This window comes from Cyprinodon tularosa, unplaced genomic scaffold (genome assembly GCF_016077235.1).
Source record: "Cyprinodon tularosa strain WSP-4 unplaced genomic scaffold, ASM1607723v1 ctg403, whole genome shotgun sequence".
Classification (NCBI taxonomy): Eukaryota; Metazoa; Chordata; class Actinopteri; order Cyprinodontiformes; family Cyprinodontidae; genus Cyprinodon; species Cyprinodon tularosa.
The window spans coordinates 447,424-473,353 of NW_024039123.1; the positions used below are offsets into that span (position 1 = coordinate 447,424).

The 25,930-nt window shown below is 36.7% G+C and overlaps 1 protein-coding gene across 6 annotated transcripts in view; it reads left to right on the forward strand.

Moving 5' to 3' along the window:
- The window catches only part of LOC119791878 (muscleblind-like protein 1), a 62,462-nt gene extending 47,307 nt beyond the window's left edge, over positions 1 to 15,155 (forward strand). Inside the window, exons 4-10 of one of the 6 annotated variants that reach the window (XM_038298233.1) lie at positions 776 to 1,015; positions 4,176 to 4,229; positions 4,966 to 5,116; positions 6,955 to 6,990; positions 8,208 to 8,299; positions 8,591 to 8,663; positions 11,568 to 15,155. In XM_038298233.1, coding sequence (XP_038154161.1) covers positions 776 to 1,015; positions 4,176 to 4,229; positions 4,966 to 5,116; positions 6,955 to 6,990; positions 8,208 to 8,299; positions 8,591 to 8,647 — 630 coding nt within the window. In that variant the 3' untranslated portion in view covers positions 8,648 to 8,663; positions 11,568 to 15,155. The remainder of the gene's footprint in view (positions 1 to 775; positions 1,016 to 4,175; positions 4,230 to 4,965; positions 5,117 to 6,954; positions 6,991 to 8,207; positions 8,300 to 8,590; positions 8,664 to 11,567) is intronic. The other 5 variants (XM_038298234.1, XM_038298235.1, XM_038298236.1 and 2 more) reach the window with 5 other exon arrangements.
- The last annotated feature ends 10,775 nt before the right edge of the window (positions 15,156 to 25,930 follow it).

The following is a 25,930-nucleotide window of genomic DNA, read 5'->3' on the forward strand; positions in this document are numbered from 1 at the left end:
CCAAAAGTGATTTTAAAATAGCTGCAGAAATGACCAATTTTGATGGGAGAGAGATAAATTGACAGAACAGTTGTGCACTCTATGGCCTTTAGGAAACAAATACAAAGAGAAAAAGAAGAGATTAAAATAGGCAGTTTGCAAAAAAAGGAGAAAAAAGCCTGTAGAGCACACAGTAAATATGTGGCAAATAGTCCTCCATTAAAAGGAGATTAAAATGTTTCTCTCTCCTCTACATGCAAAATATGTTATATTTAATGAATTCATGGGAAGCTGATCAAAGTTAATTGAAAGATGTTGGAGTTAAATATTGGAAAATTCCTGAAGACAACCTGTATGAGGTTGCAAAAGACTTGAGGAGGACAAAACTGTGAACATACAGGCAGAGGTTTGATTAAATTGTTTAGATGAAACCATAGCAATATTTTACAAAAACCCTTTAAAATCCACACTTAAATCAGATTGTTAGACTACAATGCTAAAGGAGACATACCACTACAGACTTGCTGCTTGTATTGTAGCTGAGAGGAGGCTCTACTAGACCTTGACTTAAGTGGGACAAATATTTATAGTTGTTCAGATTTTTTATTGTAAAAAACTGTGAACATTTTTTCCTGTCACTGCAAATAAAATACTCTGTAGTTAGCAATTATGATATAAGAACAACAGAAAAAAGTCAAAGTCAATCAATCTTTTGGCAACTTTATAATTTTCTTTGATGTGTATTTTCATATATGGACGGAGGTTTCAACATGCTTACTGTATATTTCTAACCTAGGTATGCCGGGAATACCAGCGAGGTAACTGTGCACGAGGGGAGAACGACTGTCGCTTTGCACATCCGGCAGATAGTACTATGATTGACACCAATGACAACACAGTCACCGTGTGCATGGACTACATAAAGGGCCGCTGCACGAGGGAGAAGTGCAAGTACTTTCACCCTCCAGCTCACCTGCAGGCCAAAATTAAAGCCGCTCAACATCAAGTCAACCAGGCTGCGGCGGCTGCAGCCTTGGTATGTATCTATCTGTCCAATATTTACATTTGCTAAAGCAAGTAAACATCTAAAACAGTTCTATTACCATATATCCTTTTTTTTAAATGTTCAGATTGTTATTCCAAAATAAGTATTTTTCATTTGCCTTGAAAAATGTATAAAATTGGAGCATAAAAACATACACATCCTACAGATTATGTTACCTATAATATATGAAAATATTTTTCTATCCTCAGTACATTGACTAAAACTGTAAAAACTGTAACTGTAAAACTGTAACTAATTATGCAATCAGATGTACATGGTGTGTGTGAGCTTATATGAATGTGTTAGTATATGACTGAGCCTTTTGCTCCTTTTTTGCTCGCCGTTGTTTTGCTGCTTCATTAGCTGTGTATTTCGCTGTTCATAGTCAATAGTCAACTTGTGCTAAATTTTTGCTGAGAGGACAACTCTGTGGATGCCGCTGTTCAGTTTAATGTGTTGTGCAATGCAGTGATCACAATCTCCAGGGATGCAACGTTTTGCTTAGCCAAGTGCTGGAGATGACATTGCCCAGGTGTCCGTAGAAGAGGATTAGCATCACCAAAATCAGACTTTTATACTTAGATTTGTCCATTCATGTATTTTAAGCAGAGATAATTTTGTAAGTTTTCCAAACATTTATATCTTGTAATTTGGATTATTATGGCTTACATATAATGCAAACCTAAAATTGAAAACTTTTGAATTTAACCCAATCCAAACCAAAATTAACATCATTTCAATGTATAAATGTTGTATAATGGCAATATGACCTTTACAATCTGAGGGAAGGCTACTTACTTGACCAATGTCTAGAAGCCATTGACACCCCCCACAGGTAGGGTCAGCGACAAAATACTGCTAAGAAACTCGTGATTCAAATTCTGCTTTTTTTTTTTCCAAGCACAGTCAAAGAAAATTGAACAAAAGAAAATTTGATTAGTTGAAAACATACACTGCCTTCAGGAAGAAGCAGAGACTTAGGCGGGTTGTCAAGTAAAATCCATATAAAGATTTAGGGAAGCTTCATTAGTAGTGGGCTGATGCTGGAAATAGCATATCAAGAGCAACAGTCCTACACATGGACTACAAGTATTGCACTGCTCTTGTTCAGCTGCTCCTTCACCAGAGATGCAGTCGGAAGCAATCCCTCTGAGCTGAAGAGAAAAACAGGATAGCTGTTTACTGGTCTGAAAACATTTGATATTTTAATTTTCTTACACACTTTTAATATATTTCTGTCATAATCATGACATCTTACAGGCAATAAATTATTATGACAGTTTAATATATGCTTTTTATATATAAACACATATCTGAAGACCCCAAATTCATCTTAAGAAGTGTTATCACAGTTAAATTGGTGCTGCAGAAATGGAAACCTAACTGGAATTGGAATAACTGTAATGAGGAGAACATGATTAGTGGCAGGGAACTAGTCAATGGTGTTGAAGATGCACTGAAAGGTACTATCCTTCTCAGAAGCCTGGAGCTTGTCCTGGCTCTGTTAATTGATCCCAGTGGCTATGTTTGCATGTTTTGGATCCCGAACCCTTGGGTGCACTTCCACCGGGTGACACTTGATGGAGGGGCGTACGTAGCATGCAGAGGTGGAAGATGTGGAGTCCACAAGTCATCTTTATGACATGTATTTGTTCTACTCAGCCACTGAACCAGGTGAGTCGAATCTGCACAATTCAATTCACTGTGCAGAATGAACTCAGCTATTTCAGTGGCTGGGCAGAACAAGCACATGACTTGTTGACTGCACATCTCTCACCTCTGGCAGAATGTAGTGAAAATATTGAGACAGAGTTGCAGTCATTCTGAGGATCATGCACAGAGAAGCAGTCCAAGAGGCAGATGTTTTCCAGAAGGAGTCGACTAGTGGGGAATCCAGGATCGAGGCAAGAGAATCTTTAACAGGAAACACACTAACCAGGCAGAAGCTTCCAAAGGGACAGATGCAGATCAGAGGTCCAGGAATGGGTCATACACAATTGATGGAACTGTTTAGATGGCTACTGGCAAACAGACTTGGTCATGGGGCAAGACTCCATTGTCCAGAGATCAGAGGCCAATACGAGTATCAGACAGGGACAGGGTAGGAGAGAGAAAAACAGGAACAAGACAGGTCGAGTTCAGGTTAAAACAAGTATTTATGGGTGGTCTACTCATACAAATTACTGGTAAGAATCTGGTGGTTACCCATTGGGGAAGCCAGGAATAAATAATTCTCCTCCCAGGTGCAGCAGCTCCTGCAAATTGGAGCTCCTGCAGGTGTAACTGCTCAGACCTGACTGTCAGCGCAGCAGAGGGAGCAGGGGGTGACATATGGGATTGCACATTTCAAGCTTCAGCAATATATGTGTGTCTTAACAGAAAATATGTTGCAAGGAAATAAAAACCGATCAGACTCATAATCCATTGCCATGCCTATCAGCTTTAGTTATTTACTCTAAAGAAATAATTAAGAAGAAAACAGAAATATCTTACACCAAAACATTTTAATGCAGAAAAAAGGCTGCATTAATGAATTATTGTTTGAATTAACCTAATAGTGACCTGTGATGGACTGTTTTGTTTAATATAAAGCTCGTGCAGCTTAGGCTGTTTGGGGGGGGGGGGGGGGGGTAAAAGTAAAAACACATAAGGGCAGAATGAATGATTTGGTTTACTGTTCAGTAGAATTAAATACACCACCAGGCATTTTCCACACTAGTTTCTAAGCCTAATACTGAAGCCAGTGAACTTAAAATATTAACATTGAAATATGTTCTGATTAAAACTACATTTATATGTATTGATTGTCTTGTTTATCCATTCATTAATCAAATAAAATCCTCACTTCTGAAGCAGAACACCTTGCTAACAGTAGTTTGAAATTGTGAGCATCAGCTTTCTTCTAACAGTAAATGGGCCTTTGTTAATTCAGTAACCCTACAGTATGTGCATGCTATAGTCTTGTGTGGTGTATATTGCATTCCAATGATTTTTTTTTTCCTTGTTTGTTTTTTTTTTTCATTTCTTTGTGTTTACAACCCACACTGTACCGCTGCCTCCCATGATGCACCTCCGCTTGCTGGTTTATGTTATTGTGCTTGAATCCCATTGGCCCATTGCCACACCATGTGCTCGCTGCCTGCTAATTAAGACTCAGTCGCCTGTCAAATCACTGAAGCGGCCCCTCGATGCAACTTTTGATCTGGTACTATAACTTTTCAACTTTTAGCTTGGCATGTAGCCACAGTTTTAAACATACGTATATACAATTGGTGATTAAGTAATGAAATTGTGGGAACACTGAGGGGTGACGAACTGATAAATTTCAGCACCTGAAAACTTTCCAAATTATGTAATTGTTTCAGAACATCACAATCTTTTGTTGACATACTGCAGTATCAGTTCATCACCTTTTGGTGAATCTTTTGTTACAGTTGTGGAATGTATTCATATCTTAGTAGTTATTGCACGTTGACATTAGTTTTCCTTTCGCATGAGTAAATGTTGAAAAGAAGTCATAACAGTATTAACATGTCAATTAATATTACCATGAAACCTTCATTTCAACTTTTTCTAAAGATCTATCTTTTTACTAACTAATGACAACAACTGTATCTAATAGTATAATTGAGTTTATAAAAAAATACTGAAACTGCTTTATATTATCCTTAAAATTAACTGTTAGGATTATTTAGCATTAATCATAAGTTTGTATATTGACTGTTTTGTAGATCTAGCTGAATATCTTTACATTTTGTGCTGCTCAGATCCTTTTATTGTTGGACACTGCTTATTTATTTTACTTTTAAGAGCTCTGTTGAAAAGGAAGTTTAAACTTCTAATGGAGTTCTCTCTTTTGTTTTCTCTTATCTATCACTGTCACCATTCTTTGTTTTCTTTCTTTACCATTATTTTCTTTTGCCGTTGTCCCCCCTCATCAGGGGCTCCCTCCTGTCTTGCCTCCTTTACCAAAGAGACCTGCACTTGAAAAAGCCAACGGTGCCAACACTATGTTCAATGCTGGCGTTTTCCAGTATCAACAGGCCCTGGCCAACATGCAGTTTCAGCAGCAGGCTGCCTTCATACCGTCAGGTAAGACCTTGGTTCCTTTATAATATACAGATGTTGTAATCATACAGGCTGCTTAATCACATTTTCTGTTTTGGCATCACCATAGATTGGCTGAATGTGTGTTTTTATGTGTTAGTGACTTGATTAATAACCTTGCATGAACTTTACTTTATACATTGCTTTTATTTAAATGTGCATACCCCTTGAGCCTTTTCACATTTAGTCAATTCAATGGCATTTTTGACTTTTTACTATATGTAAAAGACAAAAAAAAAAGCTTTTTTTTATTTTTTTTGTTTTTTTTTTTATTGTGGATTGGAATAGAAATCATACCAGAATTTTACAAACAAGAAAATGAAATGAGCGGTGTAATTTTTCCATTCAATACTATCATTTGCTGCAATATACCAGCAAGTCTTTTGGTGTAAGACTTAATCAACTTTGCACATCTAGACCAACATTTTTGCCAAATTTTCTTTGCATATAGCGTAAGCTCATCAGATTTTTTAAAGAAGGACCGTGTTTTTTTTAAGTTTTGGGATAGATTACCAGTTAGACTCAAGTCATGACTAGAAGGAACCTTTTTATTGCTGCTCTGACTGTATATTTAGGGTCAATGTTCTGCTAAAGGCAAACCTTTTTTTTTTCCTTGATGCTGCTACCCCATCTTAATTTACTGGATGGACGGTGTGTTCAGAGAGGTGTACAGTTTAATTATCTATCACACATAGCATAGGTCAAAATGAGCCTCCCTATGGCTTTCTTTTAACGTTGGCTTTCTTCTTGATACGTTATTATATACTGTAGATCAAATTTGTTGATTGCACCCATAATAACTTTGCTGTCAACATATTTCCCCACCAGAGCTATGGATTAGATTTTCCTTCAAGGTTACCATGAGTCTTTTGGCATATTACCACACTCTGTCCTGTCAATGGTCATATAGATACAATAGCAAGATCAAATACAGACACTATTTGGGAATTATTCCTTGGGATATCCGTGTAAAAATAGAAGAAGACAAAAGGAATGCAAACTTTACAGATTTTCATAAATTTTACTAAATAATGGTTGTTTTTTGTTGTGGAATCCTTTTTCTTTTTAAAATTGTAGTTAAAGAAAGATCAGTTTCAGTGTGACAAAATTTGAATAAGCTCAAGGGGTATGGATATCTTTGTAAGAAACTGTGTCGGGACTGCAAGAATTAAGGTTTGGTGGTAGAATAAATAATCAATTATTGGCTTCTGAGAATCTGTGTAGATTATAGATTTGACTGACAGGATTTTATGGTTTAATTTAGATGATACATCCTCTGCTAATATAATGAGGATTACTTCTCTTGTTAACGCATATATCTAGTATTATAATGGACACATACGTGAACAGCTTATTTGAAGTGCACTTTTTAGGCATTGCAGTGTCATCTTACAATGTGGCCAGTATTCTCATCTGACAATCTAAGAATAGCTTGCCATTGATTTCCAGCAGTTCCTCATATGTCTCACTCCATTGGGCTGTCAAGTCACTACAAACCACTTAGGGGATTCAGAAAGCAGGTCATTCAAATGTTTCATGTCACAAACAGTTGCTGTGGGGTAGATTTTAAAATGAGGCCACCGCTAATATTTAACTTTATTTCAATGGAGCAGTTAAACACTGAATTTAGGTTACCTTGTATGTTAATAATCTTCACAATCAGTATTGTGGCTGAAGCAATTAAAGTTTGCACAACAGTTTAACCTAATCTTAGAATCATTAATTCACATCCAGGTCAAGTTCCATATTGTCTGATTCTAAAACACTTTTTTGATGTGTCCCCCACATTTACTCCAATCTCTGTTGCAATGCATGATGGGCAGGCTCGATATTGTGCATGACACCTGCAACAAGTGTTGGTAGGTGCCAGCTTTCCTTACTGATTTTGTTTGAATCCATTATGGTCTCTTCTCTCACATACTCACTTTTTTATTTGAGCACTTTCTTTGCTTTGCAAAACTCAAAATTAAGTTATAGTCTTTTTGTTGGCAGGTTCAACAAACATAAAATGCTTTATGGTAATATTCAGTACATCTTTAAAAAAAGAAATGTCCACCCTTTTTAACTGCAAATCCCCTAATGCTTGTTGCAGTTGAAATGTCCCTTCTTTATTATATTCTCCTTTTCAGTTCGCTAACTTCTTAGGCACATTTTAGTATCAGTTTGTAAATTTTATTTAATATGGGAGAATTTTAATTTTTAACTAAAGAAACTAAAATATTTCCCACAATTTGAATCCCTTTTTGCAACAACCATTTTAAGTGCTAGCTAAGACTCTTTTTAAATTTGGAGGTTTAGCTTCCACTTGTTCAAGAACGCAGGGCAGATTGAGGTATTGCTTACTGTAACTAACAATATTAAAAAAGTTATGACAGATCACAAGTGTTTAGGAGCACCTAGTACTTGCACCAATCCAAAGTTTATAGACATTTTGCAATCTCTACTTTATGTAAAACAATCAACGGCTGATAATTATTTCATTAGATGTTGATTCCCCTTTCAAAAAAAAATAAATAAATAAATTACAAAATTAAAATGTCTATGTTCATTCCTACAGAGCCTGATCTGTAAGTATTCATAGAAGAAGTAGAGGTAATATCTTGCCTTGTATGTTAGTACATTAACAATCACCATAATAACATTATCTCAAATTTGTGATTTATAAATCTATGTAGCATGTACTATTACAACTCAAAGCTCAAATGAATAAGCAAGGCCAAGGTAGAAAATGCAATATCCTTTTATACAGCTTTTATGAGTATCCCCTTCTTCCAAAGTCAATTTAAACTACTCACTGAGCCTGAACAACTTTGAGTCCTCTTATTTAAGTTACTAATTCCGCAAGAAAGACTGTTGCTTTTAGGTAAGCCTGGGAGAACTTACATTCGCTGCACTTACTCTAATGAAAAAATATCATATTGCATATTTAAGAATTCAAACTTGCAGCATTTTAAAGAAACACAATACTTCTCTCATATTTATAAGCAGTCCCTAAATAGACATGCAAATGGTGCAAATTTTGAATAGGGCTAAATCTTCGCTGTTTCAACTGTTTGTGTGATCTTTCCCCCCCAAGTACCCATGATGCACGGTGCTTCTTCAGCCACTGTGTCTGCAGCCGCCACATCTGCCACAAGTGTTCCCTTTGCAACAGCAACAGCCAATCAGGTTTGCTCCTCTCCTGTCTCCTCTTGCTCTCTTTCATGTCTGGGTAACTCAGCTCAGGCTTGTCTGTCCTTTGTATTATGACTCTGATATGCCTCTTTATAATGCATGAACAATAAACAAGGGTAGTTTCTAATCTTTTGCCAATTATTCCGACTGTGATTAAGTACACAATCTCTGAGCACATCTTTTACATTTTTAAAAGTGAATTGTCCTTGTTTTATTTGATCCTCTTGTTTATTTATCCCTGTTTTGGTTATTTTTTCATTACTTCTCTTCTCTCCTCTCTGTCAGATTCCAATAATATCTGCAGATCATCTGAATAGTCACAAGTATGTGACCCAGATGTAGGAGTCTCAGTCATACAGTATGTACTTCTTCCTACTTAAGCATCAAACAGACATACATTTAAATTTATATTCACCAAAAAAGTGACCAAAATAATTAAATACCCCAAAATAAAAAAAGCTGGTCAATTATTAAGAATAATGAAGGTTTTTAAGTAAGTTGTTGGCAGCATGTGAGATTATGATATTATACTACTAAGGTTAATTCTGACTGTCCATATATGTCCACATGGACAAAAACCTACTCTCCACTGTTTGTCATTGTACTAATTCCTCTTTTGTGGCCGCAGAACTTTTTGCATGCATGTTTGCAACTTTATTCTAAACTTCATAGATAGATACAAAAATGTGCCAACAATCTGTTTTAAGTTTGATATATTGCTTTGCTGGTGGAAAGCAGAGGTACAAGTAAACCAAGACAGTCTGGTACTACATAAGCTTTAGGGGCAGTACGTATTACTGCCTCCTACAATGTTGTTCTTTTTGTGCCACAAACTTCAACAGACAGTTACCAATCTCACACACGCTCATGCAATAGAGGTCTGGTGCGTTCTAAACTCTAACAAACTAAGCTCCTCCAGCTGTCCTTGTGCTAAGCTCACTTTCTGCACTTGTGCTCAGCCTGCTCCTTGCTCACTCACCATAATCTATGTGCTTGGCTTTCTCTGCCCTCACTACCTGATATACTATATGTAATTGAACAAATCAGCTTTAATACAAAAAGTTAGAGGTAGCCTTGGATTTCAAAACTTATGTTGCATACATTAATTCAGATGTATAAAACCGCGCACACACACATCTTCTCAGAGCACGCTTCCTTTTTATGCACCCAGCTTGTTTGGAACTGGTCCCAGGTTCACATGTACTTTTACCCCATTAAAATGTGTATGGATTGAATTAGATACCGTCAGTTTTAAAATGGCCTTAAAAGAAAGATGAGATACTAAGTCATGAGGTTGAAAGTAAAAATGAAAATTATTTAAGTATTAACATTGATAATACTAAATATGTTTTATGCATTTCACATAGATATCTCAAACTGCTGCGAACAACATTTCATTTCATAAATATAAGAAAATTAAAATACAAAACTTAAGAATTTTTTCTGTGCTGATCAACCCCTCCATCCTACCCCTCCCAAACAAAAATGAGCCATGGTCAGATTCAAAGCAGATTAAGCTCTAAATAGCTGGATTCATCTGTATCCATTCCTTTCAGTTTCTGCTAAACCTGATATGCTACAAAACATGCAAAGCCCAGAATAATTTCCATAAAACATACTCCCTCCAGGCCATGGCTGTTCCCATTGCCTGTCTATAAAAGTTATAAACAGAAATGGGGAGACTGGAGCCCCGCCAGAGTCCAACGCACACCGGGAACAGGTCTGACTTTATGCCAGCGACCGTATGGCCGTTATAAAAGGCCTTTCCGAGGAGGCTGAGAAGATTGATCCTCTGTAGCTGGAACACACCTTTCCGGTCCCCTTTGTTATGAAAGGGAACCACTACTGCAGTCTGCCAGTCCAGGGGACTGTCCCCATATTGTTAGGTGTTTTACGGTGTTGTATGTACGGGACTAAATGTGGCCTAGTTTTATCTGCCAATTTTAAAGAGGCATGACAGAGTTTTTTAATGATAAAACCACCTGTGGTCAAAACACAGAATTGCAGCACTCTTCTGCTCCTTCTTGAATATAGCACTTCAATTGTTTGCTAGATTTGATCCATTTAACAGGAATGCGCTTGATATCACATCTACAAAAAGAGCGTGGGACCTTCTGACCTGAGGTAGATTCATGGAAATTTGGCTACACGCTTATACTTATGGGTGATGAACTAATTGTTACGTCCACCAAGGGCACAACATATTTGAGGACACGAGACAAAAGATGAGGGTTCAAAAAAAAATTATTTTATTTATCAATTCTCTCCGATTTAGTTTTTCTTGGTTCGGCTTCTTCAGATTTTCTGCGAAGAGAAAAAGGTTAAAGGCCCTCAAATCCTGTGCCCCAAAAAGTAAAAATAGAAACCCAAAGTAACAACAGAAAGTTGGACCTGGCAGGCCGATCAAACAGAATAAAACGGTACAGCAGGGGGCCAACCCTATACAGGGCCGTCGAAGCCCCTACTGGTACCGGACTAAAGGCCAAAAATAACCTAAGCAAAAGAAAAATCGAAAACAGGACAACCGGTCCCGCCAGGCCAAAAACCACAAGAAAAGAAGGTAAGAATCGGTTAACAAAAATACCGCATGGCAGGCTGGAACGTCCGCTGCAGGCCGCAGCGACAAGACAAGTGCGCACCGCGCACGATGGAACAAATGGAAGCAGGTGGAAAGCGGCGTCCAAACGAAGTTGGAAAGGAACGCCCCAACATGCTGAAAGCCAGCCTATTTATAGGCGGACGACAGCACCACAAATTAACGTAATTAACTCGCTAAAAGAATCCCAAAATATATTAACAAAAGATCCTTCAACTAAAGTCTGTAAGAAAACAAAGAAAAGAAGTAGACAAAAATCATAATGTGCCCGAAGCACATAACACTAATGAAGTGTCTGTCTAATCATCAAATGTTTTATTAGTAGAGGGTCTAATAAAAAGACATTTGTAAAGTTATGCATGTCCATTTAAAATTTGATTAGTTATATTTTAGGGGTTTTATACCTGTCAATTGAAAAAACTTTCGTTGCTGCCATAAATCCTCATTATAGGTCAAAAATATGCACAGATTCCTGCAATCTTTCACATATTAATTTTTATACATCCCAATATTTTTTTTAGGTTTTAACATTACACTTTAAGCTTTCTGTGTGCAAACTCAATCTATATATGAAGCCCCTCATATAAAATTGATTTAATTAATGAATAAACATTAATAATAATAGTGACAGTTTCTAATCTGCTGTATTTTTGTGAATCTGTGTAGATGGATCTGGAGATGGAGTGAGCTGGTCTGAAGTCTAAGATTAAAGGTGAACCTTCATACAACAAGAGCTGGATTGGTTTGGAGTAAATCTGCATGTCAACATAGAAGGAACAGTTTATTAGAAAGGTTCTCATGTGAAGTTCACCACGGTCACACAACAACTGATAAAAGAGCATCATTTGCATTTAAATGCGTGCCTCATGTTTGCAGAGGCAACTAACCTTTATTCACCAGACACATTTTGAATGTCAACATAAGGTTAACTTGTGGAGGTGTCATCAGGACTGAATAGGTACATCCGCTGACCAAGAATAAAGACTTATGTTATCTGTTTATTCATTGATTGTTGGTCTCTGAATTCTAATGTGTTCATTTGTTTACACCGAGGTGCACCTTGCATTTAATTTAAGGTAAAGGAACAGATAATCTGACTGAACCACATATGCATGCATAATGTTATTTTTTTCTGGCTCTATTTTTCCAGCTGTTATGAGGAAATTTACCCAAGAAAAGTCAGAGTTAGAGGCTAAAAGACAACTGAATGTCTGTGAGATGTCTTTTAAACCTTTGTAACTTACTTTTTTGTCTCTTAAGCACATGTCTTTTATCCCACAGGGATCCCTGTAAAGTGCCATACATCTCAAAATAATTAGAAGCTGTATTCGTTCAGTGTTACAAAAAATTTTAACTTAACAATTCCCTTTAAAACATGCATAAATGTTTAGATTGTTTCGGGACAGCATGTCATAATCATTTCATATGATTTCTATATAACACTCCAGATTATTTGATTCAGTTACTTAAATATTCTACTGATTGAAAAATGTTTTTTTACTATATTATTTTATAGCTGGCTTATGTCAGATGTTTATAGATACAACAGTTGTATCTACAGAGATCTATTTGTCTGTGCCAATATGGGTAGTCTGTTGTCAAAATATTCATACTCCGTTTCACATTTTGTCAAACTACAATCAGAAAAAACACATTTTGCTTTAATCAGAGCTGCAACTTATTTGTTGTATGTCTCTGTATCATCTTTGCATACATAGAGACTGTAACCTTAGCCTATTCTTTGTTAACCCTTATAAGTGTGCTGTAGCAATTTAAGTTAAATGTAGGTGTACAGTAAGGCAAAACTCTCCCTTAATTGAAGGTCTGTTGTAGCATCTAACAGGGTTTCTTACGGTTTACTTTATTATTTTACTTACAGTTTACTTCAATATTTGATATAAACTCTAGTCAGGTTTTCTCTTCTGCTGAAAAATCCCCCCCATGCCAAGCATGCTTGTTTTCAGCCAAACTCCATGTTTTGCCCTGCAGGTGGGTTTTAAAAACAATAGGATTTCATTTAAGGAGATCAGAGCAATCAAGACTAAATATACACTTCAGATTTTTAGTTTTCAAAATTTAAGACATACTTTAGGGTTATTGAACATTACACTCATGTGTTACTCTATGTTGGTGTGTCATAAGAAAATCCCGGGAATATATATTTTTAAGTTTGTGATTTACAAGTGACAAAATTAAATAATGCAAGGTATTGATACTTTTTCAACACAGTTTAAGTTGCATGTAGGTTTGAATGAGAGACCAAAGACTCTCTCTTTGATAAAAATATCACTGATAGAATGATAGAAATAAATGAAATAACTGCTGTAAGGCCAAACAGAAAATCTGTAAAGCAATTTCTGATGAATGTGTACTTGATCAAATAACTTGATTTGTTTTTCTTGTATATGGTAATGCAGAAACTAAGGCAGGTTTTCAAAGAAAAGTAATAGTGGTGAGTGTTTGTATATATCGTCTGACATATTTAAGAGTGTTTGTTTGATACCCGAAAAACCATTTTTCAGATAGTCACCCAAAGTCTTTTTGTGTCAGTGTTAATACGTGTTGATTATGAGTAGACTAGAGGGAGTGTCTTTTAAAGGATGTCCAGCTCAAAGAAGGTTTGGATCTTTAGAGTAGATCTAACTACTTGTTTGTCCATTTTTTATTTTCTTTTTCTATGTTTTTAAGTGATTCGTGTTGGCATATTTAATTGTTGGATAGGTCAGGTTTAACAAGTGTCAGAATATTCAAACTGATTGTATTACTCATCCAAAGCCTTAGAATGTACCATTGGGTCAGCACAATGCAACATGCCATTTTAAACCATGCAGCTGCCTAATTCACGCCATATTACAACACACACAAGGCACTAAGTGATTGTCACTTGTGATTCTTGCATGTGTTTTCTTAACTCTTTCTTTTTTCTTAGGAAAGGAGTGTTTTTCTTTTGTTTTTTATACTTAGATATTAGTTCCTATTTTTAGTTTTGCTGATGATATTTATCTTTATAATAATGACTATATTAGGGACATTGTGTGTGTGTGTGTTTGTGTGTCCTCCATTCAGAGCGTCCTGAGATTCCATGTAATGTTACACTTAGTATGATAATGATTGTAAGCTTGATATTTTCTACGTTATGCATATTGTTGAACTGTATGCATTTGATTAATTTCTCTAGTTGTTCTGTGTTCTTTGAGCAAAGATGTTTTATATGACTAACAGTGTTGAAAGAATAGAAACAGACAGGCTGAGTTGTCACTGTGACAACAACAGTCAATAACTGACTAATATTTTAACAGCTGTTAGATTTTTAACTAGTCTTATAATTTAAAAATATTATCTAAAAGTCTAGTTGATGTTTAGAGAAAATTTTATTTTCTACTTTATCCATTTCGAATAGTAACTATTGTTTTATTATTTCTACTCTCCCTGGAAATTGGGCCATGTTGGAAAACAAGCTGCATATTAAATCACTTTTACAGGCATTGTTGGCATGGTGAAGGTAAACATGGCGAGCGAGGGAACTGAATCCACTGTACTAGCCTTTAACTTTGCCAGCTGCAAACAACAAGGGGTAAGGGTGGGGAATACTATGGCGATAAAGGTAATAAATGTTGACTTTTTTGCACTTCTGTACATAGTCAAAAAAGAGAGAATCATGTATATTGAGATCTTATTTTGAATAAAAAATATGTCTGATGACAGGGAATTTTGCTAGCACAACAAAAAAAAAATATTTCGAAAGGCTGAACAAACATTGCTTGCATTTAAAGGGGGCTGAGTTCTCACTCTCCTACCCCTTTCAGAATAAAAGGCCAAGTGTTGCTCTTCTTTTTTGTCAGCAGCTTGTAGTTTGCCTGGTAACCTTCTGGAAGGTGGGCCTCCACAGCCCTCCTGCAGCGCAAGAGCCTGACTGGGTTTGTCTGGTTTCATTAAGCTGCCTGCACTGACAGGTCTGCACCATGACTACGCCCAGCCAGGCCCCACCTACCACATGTCCTGTTTATTTACCTAACTCAAAGTGGAATGCATGTCAAAGGAAAAAACATATACTGTTACAAAATCTTCTCAACACAGTAATATTGAATAAGAAATCATTTACATAGAAAGATGTATTTACAGTATACAATATTCTATCAATGTAATGGAGTAAAATATATATGAAATACAAAATAGAATAGTGGTTTATAAAAAATAAAAAAAAAGATTCCAGAGACTATACTTACTAAGGTGTTACCACTTGGAGAAATAAAATACATGCAACACAAACACAATAGCTATTAAGTATTTTCTTTATGTTTATGTAAGCTGTGCTTGTAGAAGAGGAAAAAGATAAAACAGAAATATCAGTGCAACATTGAATAGTATCTTGAAGAAATCCCAAATTATGAGCAATCTTCCTTCTAAATGTTCCATGTGTCTGGGCATACATACTCATTTCCTTGAGTACACTGAAGACCACTGTGAGCAATATTAGATCTGCATGCTGTGGTCACACACCAGCATTGCACCTGTTATAAAACAGGATCAAGTTACATGGCTTATTAGAAGAATCAGATGACAGAAGCAATTTCCATTAGTTACTTTTAATATAAGTGATCAGGGCCATTTAAAATAAAAAACCTAAATTTGGTTCATTAGACGTGAAGCATGTTTTGCTGTATGTAAGAGTCCTGCTTTCCCAGGATGGAAGAAACGAGACGTTGACAACTTTTGTTCACGTTGGGACATCACCATTTTCCTCCATGAAACGTGTGCTGTACTGTAACTTGTGATACAGTGAATGAACATTTCTTCTCGGTGAAATATTTAACTACAGATTGGATGACAAAATAATATGTGTCTCATTTGTTTTTCAATTTTAAACCAACAAAGAAAATAACTTTTTTCTTTATTAACTTGGCCTTTAATAAAAAAAAGAAAAGAACAATTCATTTTTAATTCCCTCCTACGTTAAATATGAAAAAAGACGTCTAGCTTATGCATTTGTTTTTTAAACCTTCTGTAGGCTCTGAATAATGATGAAGAAACTTGAATATACACTGCTGGAAAAATAAAGGGAACACGTAAAAAAAACACAATATAACTTCAATTAAATTAAACCTCCATGAAATCAAACTGTCCACATATGAAGCAACAATGACTAAGAATTAAATTCATATGCTGTTGTGCAAATGGAATAGAAAAACGAAGACAACCTGGTTCTGCAGGTTGGAACCACACATATTTAATTGGTAGATTAATTTAAGTGTTCATTGATACTTTAGAGAACACAGCATGAATCTGTGATCATTTTAAGCATCTGACCTTAGCATCTTGCTGCATTCACCTTGAACAGCAGACGACAGAAGGCAGAGCCCCTCCCTGCTTCTGCTTTACATAAACTACAGACTTTGCTCCATGCTGCTTTCTCATGTTTTATCTCCTCTAATGTACATTTGCAGTATTAATGCAGCAAAAACTAAAACACAATTTTTGAGTACATCATTTTTGGTTTAGTAATTTAGTTCCAAGTCATTTTAATTTAGCCTTAGTAACAACTAGATTTCAATGAAAGATTTAATTTATTGATTATTGTTTTTAAGCAAGAGCCAAAATAATAAATAAAATAATAAACCAAGCAAATTGCAATGTATCAGGCTCTAAAAAACATAACAGTTCTTATAAAAATGCTGCTCTGAGTTTTGAGGAATTACCTGATAATATAGAGTGACTTTTTCTCTGAATATTTCAGTTCTCTTTTCTCTTCAACAAGCACACTCTTCAATTTATGATATGATGTAAATTAAAGGGTAGTTTTTTGTTTGTTTTCCTGTTCGATTTATTTATGCCTGTAGTGCTAAGATGATGTATTATGTCCTCTGCTGAAGTTTGTTTCTGCTTGTTTTACTGTTCCAGACCCCTTGAAAGAATGTGTAATGTTTGCAAGCTGGCTACCTTGTCAGAAAAGCACCAGAGGAGAATAATTTGCATAGATTGCAACAGTCTAAAGCCATAAACTTTCAATCATCAGATATAAATAAGAAAGGAGCTGATAAATAGGTGGGGCTGATACTTTTTTGGAGTTGGTAGAAGTGCGTATGCCTCGGTTTTACTGATTACACCATATGCACTAATATAAGACATGAAGAGTATTTAATAGAACCTTTGGAGCGATGTTTCAACTTTACAGTATGTGTGGAGTTATGAGAAACAGATTTTTTTTCATGGGGCCTGTATTGCTATATTATTGCTGTTATGCATTTATAAAATGTAATAAAATTTACAACTGAAGAAAATAATCGTTTTCCGTGTGACTTTTATCAACTAGGTTCTTATACATTAATTATTTAGACTAGAATAGAAACTGATTTGTGGAGAGTTTGCATTTTAATTTTATGATAATGAAAGCAGTGAAATGAATTTAAGGATCTTACAAGCCATATTTGAAGTGTATTTGTTTTCTAATTTAGAATTTGTACTTATGTCTTACCATATTTACACCATGAGATAATTTCAATAATTATTATTTTTGCTAAGCAAGGTAACAGCTGATTGAGACACTTATTTAATTCTAAGGCAACAAAGATAACCAAGAAAAAAAATGAAAGCAAGCATATTCATGCTAACAAAGCTTGAATATGTTTTCTTAAACTCTGATTTAAATATATATATTTTTTAAATTGATATGTATTATTATATACATTAGTAAAATATACATTTACAAACATTTTTAAATCATTTTTTTTTTTTACAAAGTCACTATAACCAATATTGTTAAACTACAGTATGAGAATAGATACTTCTGCAATGTGTTCAGTTTTGCTGGTCTGGCTTCTTTTGCTTACGTTGTCTCTGCTGCCATGTTATACATCATGTGTTTTATCCCACCTTTAAGATTCCAACTACCCAGAATGCCTTGCATTGGGAGGTCTGTTACAAGGATAAGTGTTTCTAGTTTCTCATGGTGTCTGCTCACATTTTCATTTGTTACCTTGCTTGGCTAAAACTAATTTGGTAGCCAGGGAGTTCGCCCTATCAGGTGAAAGTTCTGTTCAATATCCCTCCTTTCCTCAAACAAATTCAGCAGGAGGAGTCCCAGACTGATCATGTGTGAAACTAAACCTGAATACAACACATGATCTATTTTGCTTGTCTGATTATAAATACTGCCCACCCCACAGAACTATAGGTACGACGTATGTCGCTCCAGAGCCATTCGATTCCAGACCCAGGGTCTTTCTGCATTCAGTTTGCGTGTTCTCACTGAGCATGGTGGGTTCTCTCCGGGTACTCCGGCTTCCTCCCACAGTCCAAAAACATGACTGTTAGGTAAATTGGCTTCACTAAATTCTCCTTAGGTGTGAGTGTGTGCGTGAATGGTTGTTTGTCCTGTTTGTCTCTGTGTTGCCCTGCGATGGACTGGTGACCTGTCCAGGATGTACCCTGCCTCTCTCCCATAGACAGCTGGATATAGGCACCAGCTCTCCTCGTGACCCTGCGGATTTGCAAGTTCTCCCACTCATGGAGGGGTCTGTAATTGTCATCCAAGGTGCATGTCCACTGTGAGAGACGTTATCTTTAAAAACAAAAATCTATAAATCACAATATATGATTTTTTTAACCAGTTATTTGTGTGATACAGCTGCAAACAAAAATTGGTACCCTTGAGAAAAAAAATAAATAATAATATTTGATACATTAGCCTTTTTTTTGCAATTACAGATAATATAGCAAACATTTCCTGAAGTTTTTCACCAGGTTTGCACACACCGCAGGAGGGATGTGGCCCACTCCTCCACATTGATCGTCTCTAGATCAGTCAGGTTTCTGGGCCATCGCTGAGAAACACAGTTTGAGCTCCCTCTAAAGATTCTTTATTGGGTTTAGGTCTGGAGACTGGTTAGGCCACGCCAGAACCTTGATATGCTTCTTCCAGAGCCACTTCTTGGTTATCCTGGCTGTGTGCTTCGGGTCATCGTTATGTTGGAAGACCCAGCCTTGACCTTGCGCTTCTGCGTCATCCATGATTTCAAACCGTGACATCTTAGTGTATTAACCACAGTAACCTTGGAAATGGGGGTCCCAGCTCTTTTCAGGTCATTGACCAGCTCCTCCCCTGTAGTTCTGGGCTGATTTCTCACCTTTCTTAGGATCATTGAGACCCCACGAGGTGAGATCTTGCATCGAGCTCCAGTCCAAAGGAGATTGACAGTCATGCTAAGCTTCTTACATTTTTTAATTATTGCTCCAACAATTGACCTTTTTTCACCAAGCTGCTTGGCAATTTCCCCGTAACCCTTTCTAGCCTTTTGGAGGTGTACAATTTTGTCTCTAGAGTCTCTGGAAAGCCCTTTGGTCTTGGCCATGTTAGTAGTTGGGTTTTTACTGATTGTATAGGCTGGACAGGTGTCTTTATGTAGCTAACAACCTCAAACAGGTGCATCTAATTTAGAATAAAAATTAGATTGGAGGTGGACATTTTGGAGGCAGACAAACAGGCCTTTCAGGGTCAGAATTCTAGCTGATAGTCAGGTGTTCAAATACTTATTTGCTATATATATATATATATATATATATATTAATTGGCAGCATTTGTTTGTGTGTGTTTGTTTTTTGTTTGTCACTCTGTCTGTGCAGCAAAAGGGTAACTTGTAAGTCATAGGTGGATTTTAATGACATGTTTATCACAAGTGTGCCTCATGCCAAGGAACAATACATAACATTTTGGTGATGATTCAGAGTATAATATTGATACAGGATGTTTTTTTTTTTTTTTTTTTTTTTTTTTAACATTCTATAACATTTTCATATAGGTATATTTGGCAGAATAAGCAGTTCCTCACTAAACCAGATGATGGCAGCAGTGACTATTTACAGGCTCAGCATTGGACTTAAAAATCTGGAGGAATTTTACAGAAACAAGAATAGGAAATATTGGTGTGTTAGCAGGATGAACTGTAAAACTATGTGCTGTCATGATGGGTTCACTGAAGGAGACCCAGTTATGCAGAACACCACTGACGGACACAAGGATGAAAAGTTGAACAGTTTATTAAAGCACAAAACACACAGAATGTACTGATTCTGGTTCGGGCCTGGAAACTGGTTCACCGGAGTCTGCGTGGGAGATGGCACAGTTAGTGACTGCTGACAGGGTTTGATTTCCACAGGTTCACAGATTGTACCTTGAGGGTTCTTGAGGTTAACCTTGGGAGAGTCACTGTTGGTTCTGGAGAAGGGTTTGTCAGCAGAGTCCGTTTGCTGCTTCAGCGTCTCACATCTTAGCTTGAACAGACCTTGGCTTAGATCTCCCAGCTCTAGTCCTGAGCTGCTTGGGGGTTCTCTGTGAATCTTCAGGGTTTGGCTCAGAGGGTCGGCTCGGCAGGTTAGCTCTTCCAGAGTTCTCACAGAGGAGGCGCGGGTTTCCTGGAAAACAGAGACAGTAGTTAGAATCCAGACTGGATTCAAAGTCATGGAGATACACTGAGGATCTAGGCTTTAGCGCTGACCAACTGGAACAACACTGCAGCGTTGAGGCAAGGTCTGAAGACAGCTTAAGTAGTGGATCCTCTGATGATCTTGACGAGCTGCAGCTGTGCAGGAGGCTCCCTCAGAGGATCCACAGCGGACTCTGCTGGAGAAAGATGGGATTTCTCCAGCTCCCAACATGTGCAAATTTAATGGATGTTTTTTTTTTATCAGAAATGTGCCTCTAGCAAGAGATTTCATTTCAATTTGGTAATGATTGATAGTCACTATTTAAAATGTCCTTCTTGGCGGATGGTTGCGCTCATTGAGTGCCTATCTAGCATATATATATATATATATATATATATATATATATATATATATATATATATATATATATATATATATATATATATACGATATTATTATTATTGTATATATAGTGTATATATGAAAAATAGGACACATCCGGTTTTCTTAGAAAATTCCTCAAAAGTTTTTAGTCTGCTGGATATGATATCCAGCAGACTAATACTGCTGCAGACTAATATTCCTTTTTTTGTTTGTTTTGTGTTATTTCAATTTTTGGTCTGAGGGACAACTGTATACAGTATACAGTATTATGTTGTACAAAAATAAATGCTAACCTCTGTTGATGCAATAAGCTGCTTTTAATGCTACATTTATAATTATTCAATTTAATTCAGTTTATTTGCATAGCACCAATTCACAACACATGTCATCTCAAGGCACTTTACAGTTCACCAGATCATACAGTCAAATTGATACAAAGTTTTCTATTTAAGGAAAGCCAGTTGATTGTGTCGACTCATTGACTCGAAGGCAATCCCTCACACTAAGCATGCTTGTAGTGACAGTGGAGAGGTAAAACTTAATTTTAACAGGAACAAACCTCCAGCAGAACCAGCCGAGGCTGACTTGGGTTCAAGAACACAGAAGCAGAGATACAAAAAGCAGCTGTATAACCCGGCCCTGTCCAGGAAACAGACAGCCAGACACACAAGCTACGAGCCAACTCCCATGTCAAAGGATGAAGAGAGCGCATCCAGCCAGTCACAGTCAGCAAAACAGGACTACACTGGAAAAACAAGCAGATCTCCAACATCTGTAAACAAAGGTGTTGATGGCAGCAGCACAGCGGATATTTCTCTCTAGGATAGTGTCACAGCCAAACAGGAAAAGGCGAGGCAAAGCTACTATGAGAAAAAGTAGAGAGAGCATAACGTTAGAGATTGAACTAATAGATTCTGCAGAGTGGGAGAATAGAGATAATTATAATGTCTGCTGCCTAAAATAAAAATGCTTTAGTGTGTAATAATTTGAATGTTTTGTTTTTTTGGAAGTAACAAGTGCAATTGATTTCGAATTTTATTATTCTAATATCTTTCAAACTTGTTTTTTAATCTTCCCAAAGCACTTAGAGACCTATTTCCAATAGTGGTATTCATTAAAATCCTATTTGAGATAGCTCTATGCATGATGCATCATGTTGCCCTGACCAGTGAAGCTTCTCATTAGGGAACAAAGATTTTAATTGAGATAGAAAGGCATGGCTCATTTATCCGAAAGTGTCAGTGTTTTGATAGAATCTGAATGTGACTTCATTTGGATCCAGTTTGTTTGGAAAACACATTAAGATGCTAAGACTGCAAAAACATTTTTCTATCACCAACTCTTTAAGTTGTGTGAGCGTTCTTGCTTAGTCTCAACATAGGATTAGTGCAATAGATATAATCCAAAATAGTTCATTGAATTCCTTTTAAATGGCTTCATGTTAACACATGCCTCTATGTAAGCTGTGTCTTTCAAAGCAAAGCCACCAGATGGCACTGTTACTATTATAATTTCAGCAGCAAGCTAAACTGTTGACATTAAATGCAATACACTCAAGAGATATTTTTTGTATAAATTGTGATACTGATAGCATTAAAGGCATTTCATAGCCAGAAATCCTTATAGAGTATCTCATCTGGTCTATCTCTAACTTAACTTAAGGATTCATGGTATTTACTATATGGAGCTTGAGGAATTGGAGGGAATAAGATTCACAGGTAATTGTAAAATTTTATGTACTAACAGTATCCTACTATCCTGATGAAAGATTTGACCCATAGATGATAGATAATTAGACAGACAGACAGACAGACAGACAGACAGACAGACAGACAGACAGACAGACAGACAGACAGACAGACAGATAGACAGATAGATAGATAGATATATAGATAGATAGATAGATAGATAGATAGATAGATAGATAGATAGATAGATAGATATATAGATAGATAGATAGATAGATAGATAGATAGATAGATAGATAGATAGATAGATAGATAGATAGATAGATAGATAGATAGATAGATAGATAGATAGATAGATAGATAGATAGATAGATAGATAGATAGATAGATAGATGGGGGCTGGTGACCTCATACCAATGTGTACTACCAGTGGCCAATTGCATATCCAGAGAAATTGAAATAAATACAAATTAGTGGGAGAGACTCATACTCACAAACAAAGCAATTAGAAATATTTTGTTGACTTGAATGAAAATAAATTCTTTGGCGCTCAAACCCCGGCAGAAGACATTATGCTGTAAGTCGTAATGAGGCTGGATGAATAACTTAGGACGAGAATTAAAGTAATCTTCCTTCCCGGGGCTCTGACACTGGTGGTGGAATAACCCAGAGTATCAGGGGGTCTAAGAGTGGACTACAAGAGAGGGAGCAGATGGGGTGGAGTTTCTCAAGATTATTTGCTTCGGAGAGGGTGTGGTCCAGAGATGGGAAGTAAAGAAGTACAAATACTGTACTTCGTTACTGTACTCAAGTAGATTTTTCTGATATTTTTACTTTACTTTACTAATAATTTTTATGGCGACTTTTTACTTCTACTCCTTACATTTTTACACAAATATCTGTACTTTCTACTCCTTACATTTTAAAAAAATTTGGCTCGTTACTTTAGCTTTGAATCATTTCAATGGAGTTCCTGTTATTATTTTTCACGTCATCAATACCAAATTCAATCTAATTGGATGGGAATCTACGTTGCATTTGACGCACCACTACAAGATGAATCGACAGATTCTGCGGTATTCATTTGCGGCAAATCATTGCAGCTTGGTGGCGGTGGCGTTAGCATGGACGACGAGATGATTGAAAATGAACACAATGGAGATCTAGTCCTATTGGCAGACATCCATTTAAAATGTAGGCAACGGCATGAAAAAAGTGGTTTCTACTTTTACTTTTATACTTTAAGTAAATTTACAAGCCTGTACTTTGTTACTTTTACTTGAGTAAAGAAGTTTAATCAGTACTTCCACTTTTACCAGAGTATTTTTTAACACAAGTATCTGTACTTTTACTCAAGTACTGAAAGTGAGTACTTTTGCCATCTCTGGTGTGGTCCATCTTCGATTGGTTGATGCTAGAGCAAGGGATATTGGCAGGTGTTCTAGATTTGGCTGATTAAGAGTCTTCCAGGTTTCATTTTCGCTTAAGCAAAATTATTATCAGTGATGGGAGTAACAGCGTTGAAAGTAACGGCGTTACTAACACCGCTACCTTTTTTTAGTAACGAGTAATCAAAATGATTACTCTTACTGTAACTATAACGCAGTTACAATTGCCGACAACCCGTTACTGCACGTTACTCAGGTCGCACAATTAACCTTTTTTAATGATAGGACTCGTGCGCGCGTCATGAGAGAGGGGAGGATGGAGAGTGAGGAGGACTCCAGCGGCAAAACAGCGCTTTCCAGATGGAAACACCGGTGTTACGTCGAGCTGCGTTTCCCCATCACATAGGGTTTCCCCTGCATCTCCGCACAGTGCGGAGGCACGATTCACCGTGCAAGCGACAGGAAACGTGCATGCTCGCTATAACAACCCAAACACAGGATTTCAGAATTAGACATCCCCAGTTATTAATTTCATACACTCGCAAAAGCAACGCAATAGTTACTTTTATTGTGGAGTAACTCAGTTACTAACTCAATTACTTTTTGGGAGAAGTAACTAGTAAATATAACTAATTACTTTTTCAAAGTAACGTGCCCAACACTGATTATTATCCATCCATCCATCGATCCATTTATTCCCGCTTAGTCCTTTTCAGGGTTGCGGTGGGGTCAGTGCCTATGTCCGGCTTATGTCCATCTCAGGGCAACACAGAGAAACAGAAACCATAAACGCACACTCATACCTAAGGGTTGTAGAGAAGCCAATTAACCTAACCCATCCGCGCGCGCCGGCTACCATTTATTTATGCTGTCCGCTGTACTGCTGCTAGTTTTCCTCACATGCCTGGAAGATGTCTAGTGCTACTACCACAGATGATCTCGCTCTCCAAATGGAATTGAAAAATTCAAATTAGCTAGCCGAATGAATATAAGGGGTGGAGCGTAGCCGCCTGTGGCCCGGGCTGCCTGTCACAACTCCAGTCCGGCGCGCGGATGACATCATACACACTCCGCTTTGTTTAAAAAATATATATATATAAAAAATATAACCGCGGATGTCTGGGGGACAGTGATTCGCCTACATGTTATGAATGCTGGCGTACGATGAAGAATACATTATGAACAGTTTAGTTTGTGCCTTTAACTCGTTGCCCAAAGGAAGACGTTACTTGGATATAACGTAACGGAATATCTTCAGAACAGCTCCAATTGACACAAAACTCATATGGGTGAGTAGAACATGATGTAATAACGTAAAATCAAGGGCCCAATGTTAAAGAAAAATGCTGTTCCCCTTTAAGCTGTATATTTCCTTATGTCATTAATTTTTGAAAATTATGAGATTTACTTGTTGAATTAAATAGCTAAACAAAACTTTTCAAAGATATTTTAATTTATTGAAATGAACTATTTATCTCCCAATAGATACAATGAGGTTTAAAAATAAAAACTATTGGAGACTGCTTCCATTGACTAAATGAGATCCAATTAATCACTTCACTAAGCATAAACTTGTCCTTTTAACTGATGAATTATTTTCCTTTCCCTCCCCTTTTCTCTGTGATAAGCCTTCTCTCTTTGCCCGTCTGCCCTCCCTTTCCTTTTCCTCTAACTCTCTGTCCACATACCTTTGTAGGAGAATATGTCCTGTCAAGATTTAATGAACCATTACTGATCTAATAATGTCAGCTCCCGTAGCCTGCCTCACAAAGTATGATGTACAACCTTAGGTCTGCAAGATGTCATCCAACTTTCCGTTCTGTCAATCCCTCTGAGCATAACTACTTGTCTGATTTTTTTTATTTTTTTTTATAAATCAAATATGCTAAGTAATTTGCGCAAGAAAATATCAATTTGTGTGGCATAAGACATTGAATTTCAAATCTTAGCTTTTAAAAAAGGGGAAGAAATCTTTTTTATTATAGCATGTACCTGAGCTTTAAGTCCTGCAAGTGTTGCTTAAAACACATTATGCACTATGAAATGAAGTAACTCTCAGAGGAAAAAAATGCAGTCATTCTTAAATTATAGGTAGAGTCTGAAATGTGTTCCATTAATTTAAAAGATTAGGAGTTGACTCTCTATGACG